The sequence below is a fragment of the Dromiciops gliroides genome, chromosome 3, assembly GCF_019393635.1.
Source record: "Dromiciops gliroides isolate mDroGli1 chromosome 3, mDroGli1.pri, whole genome shotgun sequence".
NCBI lineage: Eukaryota > Metazoa > Chordata > Mammalia > Microbiotheria > Microbiotheriidae > Dromiciops > Dromiciops gliroides.
In genome coordinates this window covers 81,817,868-81,829,935 of record NC_057863.1, presented here as the reverse complement: position 1 = coordinate 81,829,935, position 12,068 = coordinate 81,817,868, and the positions used below count along the sequence as shown (strand labels likewise).

Sequence of the window (12,068 nt, the reverse complement as noted above, 5' to 3'; positions counted from 1 at the left end):
TATTTGTTCTCCTGTGGTAATTTAAGAAAGTCAGACATATCCCTTCTCCTAAAATATATATAGAATATCCTGTCCTTCAACTCTCTTCCTTCATATCATTTAACAAACCTGCCTCTCCAAAAGGAAGGTACAATTTCAGGATCAATTTTTTGGGGAGGCAGGGCGTAGACATTTTTTAAAGATGAAGTATTTTTTAAAAATATATTCCAAACCTGAAAAATGATAACAAACATGAACATTTTCACACAGAAAAAGAAAGAACAGAAAAAGGATTATATTTGAAATACCAAATCTCTATTACTTGCAGGTTTTTTTCTTTAATAGTATTTTTTCTAATTACACATAAAGATAGTTTTCAACATTCATTTTTGTAAGATTTTGAGTTCCAAATGTTTCTCCTTCCCTTCTCCAAGACACCAAGCAATTTTGATATAGGTTATATGTGTACAATCATGGTAAATATATTTCCACATTAGCCATGTTGTGAAAGAAGAATTAGAACAAAAGAGAAAAACCACAAGAAAGAAAAATTTTAAAATATACAACAAATGATTACTTACATATATATAGATATAGATATATTTATCTCAAGGCATTCATTCCAAAGCCATCCTGCTTGTCTTTATTCTCCCTGTGAACTTTTTCTTTTTTTGTTCATTAAAAAAGTTGAGGGGGCAGCTAGGTGGTGCAGTGGATAAAGCACCGGCCCTGGATTCAGGAGGACCTGAGTTCAAATCTGGCCTCAGACACTTGACACTTACTAGCTGTGTGACCCTGGGCAAGTCACTTAAACCCAATTGCCTCGCACACACTTCCCCCCCCCCCCCAAAAAAAAAAAAAGTTGATTGATACTTTTCTCTTTCTTTTGGCATGACTGTCACTAACTTCCTCCACACTCACTTAATCCTGATGAAGCCCACCCTTGTAACAAATAAGCATAATCAAACAAAATATCCACACGTTAGCTGTATCTGAAAACATTTTGTTATTGCATTGATCAGAATTTTTAAGTCTTTCAGTTTTTCTTTATAATGTTATATATAGGGGCAGCTAGGTGGCGAATTGGATAGACTACTGGCCCTGGATTCAGGAGGACCTGAGTTCAAATTTACTAGCTGTGTGACCCTGGGCAAGTCACTTAACCCCAATTGCCTCACCAAAAAAAAAAATAAAATGCTATAATGTTATATATAATCCTTACATAAATTGTTTTCCTGGTTTTGTTGAACCTATTTTACATGAATTACAAGTCCTCCCAGGTTTTTCTGAATCCAACTCTTTCATCCTTTCTCACAAGACAATAATATGTCTTTTAAAATTCATATGCCATAATTTGTTCAGCCATTCCACAGATCATGATCATGATTCCCTTTGTTTCTAATTATGCCTAGTAGTGGTTTCACTAGCTCAAAGGGGATGAACCGTTTAGTGACATTTGGGGTATAGTTCCAAATTGCTTTCCAGAATGGCTAGACTAGTTTATAGCTTCACCAACGGAACATTAATGTCCCATTCCTCTTTTGAAAAGACATTGCTGGGCAGCTAGATGGCACAATGGATAGAGCACTGGCCCTGGAGTCAGGAGTACCTGAGTTCAAATCTGGCCTCAGACACTTGACACTTAACTAGCTGTGTGACCCTGGGCAAGTCACTTAACCCCAAATGCCTCATTTTAAAAAAAAAAAAAAAGATTTTGGGGCAGCTAGGTGGTGTAGTGGATAGAGCACCGGTCCTGGAGTCAGGAGTACCTGAGTTCAAATCCAGCCTGAGACACTTAACACTTACTAGCTGTGTGATCCTGGACAAGTCACTTAACCCCAATTGCCTCACTTAAAAAAAAAATTATTAAAAAAAAAAAAAAAAAGAAAGAAAAGGCATTGCTGGGGCAGCTAGGTGGCGCAGTGGATAAAGCACCGGCCCTGGACTCGGGAGTTCTTGAGTTCAAATCCAGCCTCAGACACTTGACACTTACTAGCTGTGTGACCATGGGCAAGTCACTTAACCCCAATTGCCCTGCAAAAAAAAAAAAAAGAAAAGGCATTGCTACTATTTAAAAATTATTTACATAAATATGTGTATATATGTATACACACATATCACATTCTTTTACTGAGATACTTTCTCATATCTATTAATATGCTTCATTTTCATAAGTATTAGGAAGATACATGTACCTTAAATAGCAAGAAATATTTGACTTATCACTCAGTGCTAAGTACTTTACTAGGATTAGAGGGGAATTTTTAAATGTTATGGTTTTTTCCCTTGAAAAACTTACCAGAAACCTGGGCAGGTTATTTAATGACTCCGTAACCTAACATAGCTCTTAAGATTGGAGTCAGAAAACCCACATTCAAGTCCTGACTCATACTAACTGGATGACCTTGGAAGTCATATAATCTTTCAAGGCAGTAGTACTCCTGTTGCAGGGTTAAGTCCTGACCAGCATGTAGAGGGAGCTTCTCCTTTGAGAATCCCCTATATTAATGAAATGACAGGTCCAGTCTCCCCCAAAATAAGTACTAGCCTGTGTAAAGCTTATTTGTGTGTGAATATAAAATGCAAGGATTTGTGATGATAGTTTGCCACAAGTCAAATATAAGTGATGGTTGCTCATAAAAATACCTGGCATTTATGGGGGAAATTTTTTAATAAGCTGTCAGAATTAGTTTGAAGTTTATTATTGATTCTTTGAGTTTTTTTCAGTATTGGCAATGAGGTGGGTTATTCTTGGTTGGCATGACTCATTTTACTCTCAAAATACTTATATTCATTCCTACAAGTAGAAATATTTCCACTTTCATTTTAATTAGAATTGCCATAAAATGTTACTTCCATTGGTAGAAACTATTGAGTCATCTTAAGATAAATTAGTATAATACCGAAGAGCAGGACCTCGTGCCACTCTAGAGTGCTAAGCAAAATTATTTAGTTACTAATTCGTAGGTATATAATTGGAAGTGATAATTTTATGTACTTTCTCTTAGCCTTAGTTTCATCATCTATAAAATGGAGATAATAACTGCACTCACAGGGTTCATTGTGAAAATTAAGTGCTGTCGTGTACATAAAGAAAGCACTCTGCAAATTGTAAAGCACTGCTAAAATGAGCTGGAAAAGAGAGAAGCTCTTTGGAAGGGGGATTGTTTCACTCTAGTCATAGTGTTTCTCTTATGTGCACAGTATCTGATACAGGGTGGGCTTTTAATAAATGCTTGTGATGTGATTGGTAGTGTTTGTTACTCATTAGATCTACTTTAGGCCTGAAATAGATTTGACTTAACATCAGTGTTGTGGATATAATTTCAACAGGACATAGTGCCAAATCACTTATGATATCATGTGAATTCCTGAGCAGGTTAAAAACCCAAAGAATAATTATTAATATTTTTTCATTAAAATTGAAGTGCACAAGGTGAGTTTTCAACTGAGACTTTAGTCTAGAACCATTTGTATTATAGATAATTTGAATAAAGACAGATAAGCCATGCTTTTCAAATTTGAAGGTGACACAAAGGGGAATAAGTTGGAATGCAGAATCAAGCTTCAGAAAAATCCCTGGAATAATGATAGGGTGAAATCAATGAAACATTATTTAATTGGGATACATATAAAATCTTGTTATTAGATTCCAAAAGTTAGTTGTTACAAACAGAATTTAGAAGATAGTTTATCAGTTCTTGTGGGAAAAACTTGAGGATCTAGTTGACTACAAGCTACACTATACATAGAATACAGTGTGATACAACTGTTTAAAACACTAATACCTTGTTGAGCAGTATCAACGGAAGTATACTGCCCAAATCAAAGGAGTTCATAGTCCCATTAAATTCCACCCTGGTCTAAATAGATCTTAAATATTATATTCAGTTGTGGGAACCCCATTTTAAGAGGAACCAATAACAAAAGGCAACATCCTCATGGCATGTTCAGAAAAAGGCAGCCAGCAGGGTAGTGGAACTTGGAAAAGCTCTATATTTGGAGTCAGAAGAACTGGGTTTGAGCCCAGACTTGGCCATTTTGCTAGCTGTAAGCCAGGCACTTACCTTCTCAGATTCCAAGTTTCAGAATTGTTGTGAGGGAAACACTTTCAGAAACTATATAGTATAATATGCTAGATTTAATAAGTTCCTCAGCATAAGAACTGTTGTTTTTCATCTTTCAGCACAGTGCGTTAAATGTGTAGATGGCTAATAGAATTGAATTTGTTGAATATTATATGAGGAACAGTTAGAAGAACAGGGAGAAATGATGACTAAAATAATTGTTTTTAAATATTTTCCTCATAAAAGAAAAATTAGATTTGTTTTACATAGCTATTAAAAATGTGGCTCAATGGGGTGAAAGTTACAATAAACACATTTTTGACTTGGTATAAGGGAAAATTTTACAATAATTAGAGCTGTCTAAAAAACAGAACGAGTTGGCCTTATTACTGAGTTTTTGCCATCAATAGAATGTTTAAGCAGGGGCTATATGATCAATCATCTGGCCAGAGGGTATTCCTGCATTTGGTGGGAGATGATAGAATAGGCATCTTGAGTTCTTTAACCCCCCTGATCTGCCTATCCCGTTCCTTCTCTCTTTACTACCACTGCTTTTAGGCATTGGTTTCCTTTCCCTAAATGACATCAACCATGACCCCCCCCTCCATAGCCTTGTGAGTTGAAAGAGTTCTTTGTCTACTATTTACCCTCCTCATGCCCCACCTCCAGAACTCCCACCAGCTTCACACCTCATCAGAGTATTTTCTGTGCATCAGCTCTTAAGCTGAGGAATAAAGGAAAAGATTCTCTTCAGATATCTAGGACTGGCAGGAAAATAGTATTCCTGGCATCCCCACTTCCCGGTTGCAAATTCCAAAACTCTTTTGATATAACAACAATTCGAAATTACAATAGTACTATTGCAAAATATTGTAGGAGCTGGGAACCTAAACACAGTTATTAGCAGCTTCACTAGTCAGACCTCTAGACAACTGTTTTACAAGGGCTTTTTGAAAAACAAAACAGTCATGAGTCAGGAAATGTTCATAGAACCATAAAAAAGGCACATCAATATTTAAGAATCTATTTCACTATAATTATAGGTAACTAAATGACCATGGAATCTGGTGCAGAGACCCAGCAGAGTGGCGATGCAGCTGTAACGGAGGCAGAAAATCAACAGATGGCTGTACAGACACAACCACAGATTGCAACATTAGCACAGGTATAAGAGAACTTTGGAGTTTTCATTAAGCTGTATAATTTCCAAGAGGACATGTGTGTTTTGGATTCAAACAAAACATTTTTTTTTAGTTCAGTGGCACACCTAGAATGAATGGAGAGACAGGAAATTTTAGAAGTTATTGTACTTTAGCATAATTGTTGTAAAATGCTGTTCATATAACAAAACTGAAAAGAACCCATTGTTATACAAAGCTTAATTCTAGAGCCACCATTTAAAAATACTATTTTTCTTTCCTAATCTTTAGAAAGAGTATTGTATTGTTTGGTTAGAGGAAAACACTATTCTTTTTTCATTGCACCCATTTCTCTGGAGTACTGTTTGTATATAACCCAGAAGATAGGACAAGTAATAAATAACGTCATTACCTTATTCAAGCAAGTAAGTTTCCAAGAAAGTAGTTTCATATCTTTTTTGTTTACAAACAGGAAACACTATGATATGACAGATGGTGGAGTAGTCATAGAGTCAGGAAGACTTGGATTAAAATTCTATCTCTGACAGTAGCCTGGGTGATCATGGGCATAACATTAAGCTACAAATATGACTTTTAGTAAATCTTTTGTTAAGTGTGTTTTAGACATATTCAATCTTCCTTTGAGAGTAACTGGTTATTAACAGCTTTTTTTTTTTTTTTTTAGTGAGGCAATTGGGGTTAAGTGACTTGCCCAGGGTCACACAGCTAGTAAGTGTTAAGTGTCCAAGGCTGGATTTGAACTCAGGTACTCCTGACTCCAGGGCTGGTGCTCTATCCACTGCGCCACCTAGCCGCCCCTATTAACAGCTTTTTAAAAATAATGTTTAATAGTATTTTTTAAATAGTTCATTTTAATATTTCGGTTGCTTCTAACATTGGCATTGGAGATGTCATTTTTAAGCTAAACCCCAAATTTGGAACTATGCAAAGTGCTTTATTTTGTTGCTGAAGGGTTTGTGGTAGAAACAAGTAATAGAAGAAGAAACAAGTATGTTTAGTCATTTTTTTAAAACATTAAATTTCATAATCAATTTCTTGTACATAGTAAGATGTTTCCCAGTTGATGTTGTATTTTTATTATTGAAAATAATTTTAGTTTTGAAAATGAGTGGTACAGAGGAAAGAGTTTTAAAAGTTAGAAAAACTGGGGGCAGTTAGGTGGCGCAGTAGATAAAGCACTGGCCTTGGATTCGGGAGGACCTGAGTTCAAATCCAGCCTCAGAGGGGTAGCTAGGTGGCACAGTGGATAGAGCACCGGCCCTGGAGTCAGGAGTACCTGAGTTCAAATCCGGCCTCAGACACTTAACAGTTACTAGCTGTGTGACCCTGGGCAAGTCACTTAACCCCAATTGCCTCACTAAAAAAAAAAAAAAAAACAAATCCAGCCTCAGACACTTGACACTAGCTGTGTGACCCTGGGCAAGTCATTTAACTCTCATTGCCCCACAAAAAAACAAAAACAAAACAAAACACCCACCCACCCCCCCCAAGGGAAAAAAAAAGTTCTAACTGGTTTTAGGACCTACTGATCTTTTCTACTTCTGGAAAGTCACTTAATCTGGATAAAATAAGGGTACTAATACTTGGTACTTATAACTCAAAAGTTGTAAAGATAGTACAGAATCAAGATTTCCAAGATGGAAGAAACCTTAAAGGTTGTCTTATTCAAACCATTCCTGAAAAAGGAGTTCCCTGTAAATCACATCTGATAGGGAGTAATCTATTCTTTGCTTGATGACCTTGAGCAAAAGGGACCCGAGGTAACATATTCTACCTTTGTACAGCTCTAATTATTAGAAGATTTTTTTCCTTACATCAAGCCTCACTTAGTTTCTTTATGACTTCTACCCATTATTCCTATTCCTGCCCTCTGGAGCCAAAAAGACTATTTCTGATTTCTTTTCCACGTGACAGCCCTTTACATCCTGTGTTGTTTATTCTCTAGCCTAAATAGCTCCAGTAGGTTCACCTGTTCTTCATATGGCATAAACTTGAGGCCCTTCTTTGTCCTGTTTCTTCTACATCTTGTTGCTACCCTTACTGACTTTGGAGTCAGAACTAAATACAGTTTTCCAGATGTGTTTTAAGCAGAGCAGAATACAGGGGGATAGCATTCATTCATTCAGTAAACACTTATGAAGCACCTGCTACGTGACAAGCACTGGGCTAAGACCTTGGTCACTGTGATACAGGTAATGCAGTCTATAATGCCATTAGCTTTTGCTTTTTTTTTTTTTTTGCTACTGTGGTCATACTGTTGGCTTATTAAGCCTGTAAAGTTCACTAAAACCCCTAAATTTTGTCACATGAACTGCTATCTAATAAAGTGCTACATGATTTTGAGCTGCTATTATTAGCCCTAATGTGTTTATAACATTTTCTCTATTTTTGTAGGTTTCTATGCCAGCAGCTCATGCAACTTCTTCTGCTCCCACAGTGACCTTAGTGCAGCTCCCTAATGGGCAAACCGTTCAAGTCCATGGAGTTATTCAGGCAGCCCAGCCATCAGTTATTCAGTCTCCACAAGTCCAAACTGTTCAGGTATGCATATGAAAGAGTTTTTAATCTGTATATGTATAAGCTGCATACAGCTTTACTGATCTCCTCTTTTAAAAACCAGTAATAATTCAGACATACATGGTAGGGTAATTTTTATCTCAGAGTAAATGCTTGTTTCCTGTGCCTACCCCTCCTTACTGTGATTTTTTTTTTCCTGTTTCTTTTGGTCAATAACTATTATTTTGTACCTAACATACTTTCCAAGTGATGTAGAGATAGAATCAGACTATATTATTCCACAAGGTATTTCAGCATTCAGCATGTGACTTGGTTTAAGGTATTGAAGAGATAGCTGTTATGGTGTTAAATTTTGTTGCTAACTTTGACTGACTTCAGCCCCTCCTCTAAGTGAAATATCCATGCTGCCATTAGGTGATGTAGCAGAAAAACAACAAAATTAGCCAAGAATGAGAATCTCAAGTACTGTTCTTATAGATATTTAACATCCTGATAAGATGCTTAAAAAAGGTACCGTTGAATGTCCATCAATTGGAGAATAGCTAAACAAGTTGTGGAATATGATTGTGATGGAATACTTTTGTACAGTATTGTACAGATGAGCAGGATGCTCTGAGAAAAACCTGGTAATATTTACATGAACTGATGCAAAGGGAAATGAGCAGAACCAGGGGAACATTGTACGTAGTAACAGCAGTATTATGCAATGATCAACTGTGAATAACTTAGCTATTCTGAGCAATACAACGACTTAAGACAATTTGGAAGGACTTACGATGAAAAATGTTATCCATCTTCAGAGAAGGAACTGATATATTATGAATGCAGATGAAAGCATACTTATTTTTAATCATAAAAGTATTTTATTCCAGTTACATGTAAAGATGGTTTTCAACATTTGTTTGCATAAGATTTTTAGGTCCAAATTTTTCTCCCTTCCCTTCCCCCTCCCCAAGACAGAAAACAATCCGATATAGATTATATATGTACAATCACATTAAACATTTCTGCATGAGTCATGTTGTGAAAGAAGAATCAGAACAAAAGGGAAAATCTTCAAAAAAAGTTAAAACAAAAGTAGAAACAGTATGATTCAATTTGCATTCAGAATCCACAGTTTGTTTTTCTGGATGTGGAGAACAATTTCCATCATGAGTTCTTTGGAATTGTCTTGGATCATTGCACTGCTGAGAAGTGCTAACTTTATCACAGCTGATCATGACACAATGTTGCTCTTAACTGTGTACAATGTTCTCCTGGTTCTGCTCACTTCACTCAGCATCAGTTCATGTAAGTCTTTCCAGGTTTTTCTGAAATCTGCCTTCTTATCATTTCTTACAGCACAATAGTATTCCATTACATTCATACACCACAATTTATTTAGCCATTCCCCAATTGATGGGCATTCCCTTGATTTCCAATTCTTTGCCACCACAAAGACCTGCTATAAATATTTTTGTACATGTGGGTCCTTTTCCCTTTTTTATGATCTCGTTGGGATATAGACCTAGTAGTGGTATTACTGGGTCAAAGGGTACGAACAGTCCCATAGTCCTTTGGGCATAGTTCCAAATTGCTCTCCAAAATGATTGGATCAGGGGGCAGCTAGGTGGCACAGTGGATAAAGCACCAGCTCTGGATTCAGGAGAACCTGAGGTCAAATCCAGCCTCAGACACTTAACACTTACTAGCTGTGTGACCCTGGGCAAGTCACTTAACCCCAATTGCCCTGCAAAAAAAACAAAATAAAACAAGAAAACAAAAACAAAATAGTGATTTAGAGCATTTTTTCATATGACAATAGATAGCTTTGATTTCTTCATCTGAAAACTGCCTATTCATATCTTTTGACCATTTTTCAGTTGGGGAATGACTTGCATGAAAGCATACTTTTTGAACTTTATTTACTTGCTGGTATATTTTTTTTTGTCTGTCTTTCACAAAATGACTAATATGGAAATCTGTTTTGCATAATAGCACAGGTATAAGCTATATCAAATTGCTTGCCTTCTGAAGGAGGGAGGGAGAGAATTTGGAACTCAAAATTTTTAAAAATAAATGATGGGGCAGCTAGGCGGCTCAGTGGATAAAGCATCGGCCCTGGATTCAGGAGGACCTGAGTTCAAATCTGGCCTTAGACACTTGACACTTACTAGTTGTGTGGCCCTGGGCAAGTCATTTAACCCTCTTTGCCCTGCAAAAACAAATGATAAAACTTGGGTGTTTTGGGGGGTTTTTTTGTTGTTGTTTTTACAGGGCAATAGGGGTTAAGTGACTTGCCCAGGGTCACACAGCTATTACATGTCAAGTGTCTGAGGCCGGATTTGAACTCAAATACTCCTGAATCCAGGGCCGGTGCTTTATCCACTGCGTCACCTAGCCGCCCCCAAAACTTGTTTTTATATGTAATTGGGAGGGGGGGAGGAATAAGTATTAAATAAAAAAGATGCCCAAAAAAGCATTAGCAGAACAAAAAAAAGTATTGTTATTGTTTCTCAGACTCAAAACACTTCAGAGCTGCCATGGGCAGCATTTGCTTTAATAGTCATTGACTACAATACAAAAATGAGCAAAAAAGAAAATGGTGAAAATGATTTTGAAAGGATAGGGTTCAGGATGAAGAAATTAGAGGTCAAATGCTGCTAAGACTGTTCTCATTAATATTTTCATTTGGAAAACAGTAAAAGCATTAAAAATAATGAGCATTGAACAACATTGCAAAATAAATGAAATTGACTTTATCTTAACATACAGGAAAGGACCAATAGTGATCCATGTGGATCCATTTCACAGTTGACTATCTTTGTGCAGCCAGAACATAAAGTGGTTAGAGCAGAAGTCAAAATCAATAACAAGTGAACATAAAGTTACTGATGCTCAATTACATAAATTTCCATCTGATCAGTTTTATGATGTTGACTCAAAAATGTGGAAACTGGCTAAGATAAAAGATATTAACTCTACTTATCACTATTTCTTAAGGAAGCTTACAAAGTGGTTGCCTGATTGAAAGCCCAGAAATTCACCAAGCATTCTTTCTTCTTTCTGCCTAAGCAGACAAAAGGGGCAGCTAGGTGGCATAGTGGATAGAGCACTGGCCCTGTAGTTGGGAGGACCTGAGTTCAAATTTCACCTCAGACATTTAATAGCTGTGTGACCTTAGGCAAGTCATTTAACCCCAATTGCATTAAACACCTGGGGCTATCTCTAGCTGTCCTGATAATATATCTTGCCAATGGATGCAAATGGCTCTGGAGGAAAGAATGAAGTTGGTGACTTTGTAAAGCCCTCCCTCACTTAAATCCAGTTCACTGCAAGTCTTGACATCACCCCAATGTTGTGGTCTTCTTCAAGAACAAAAGACAAACAACAAAAAGCAGAGACTTAGCAGCCAAGATCAACACTAGCTTAGAATATAAATTCATTTGCAAAACATTATCAAGGAGGATAGAGGAAAATTATAAACAGTATCATTTCATAAAACAGAAAAATATTGTCAAAGAAATTCAAAGAAAGTTTTATATTAATGCCAGCTAAGCTAGATATTTTTAGGGAACATTTGCATATAAAATAAAAGGAACCTAGATGCCTGTCTGAATAAGAAGTACAGACTTCACAGTTCCCACATACTTACTCTAGAGAAAACCTGAAATTTGCAGCATAATGAATATTGATCAAGAAATCCAATAAGAAACCACAGTAAGAGACTTCTTTCACCCTAGAATAGCCAGAAGGAATCCTGTGAGTAACATAAGATAAGCAAGAGCATAAGAAAGACAGCTACCAGCAAAGCCCAGCCCCTACACCGACAAATAAACCCTGCTTTCCCATATAATCAATACCACAGAAACCTCTAAGACTATATCCAGAAGCATCAGAAGTGAAGCATCCCCTGAGAAAGGTCCAAGTTGGAGACCTTAGCAACCCCAGGAAGTGGTAGCTCATTGAATGGGAATATCCCAAGTATCTAGGGGTTTGGTAGTTCCTAGTACTCTGTCCTGCTCCGCTGTAGGCCTGATCCAGCACTCTGAATCTCAGACATCATAGGGACCTAATTCTAGGAGATGGAGGCCATCCAGGATACCACTTAAAAGAACTACCTTAAGCACCAGCCCTGGATCCAGGAGGACCTGAGTTCAAGTCTGGCCTCAGACACTTGACACTTACTAACTGTGTAACCCTCATTGCCCTGCAAAAAGAAAAGAAAAGAAATAGAGACTTCTATTGGAGTATGTAACAACCAAACAACCGCAAGCAATAACTCAAAGGAAAAGATGGTTTTTCCACAAGGACTTTCTCAATACCTTGAAGAAATGAATCCAAGAGTTAAGATAATAAAGAACTT

General features: G+C 36.9%; 1 protein-coding gene across 1 annotated transcript in view; it reads left to right on the top strand.

The window, feature by feature from the left end:
• The window catches only part of CREB1 (cAMP responsive element binding protein 1), an 82,376-nt gene that overhangs the window by 23,900 nt on the left and 46,408 nt on the right, over positions 1-12,068 (top strand). Inside the window, 2 exon segments of the mRNA XM_043994770.1 lie at positions 5,090-5,211; positions 7,601-7,747. Of these exon segments, the coding sequence (XP_043850705.1) occupies positions 5,098-5,211; positions 7,601-7,747 (261 nt within the window). The 5' untranslated portion in view covers positions 5,090-5,097.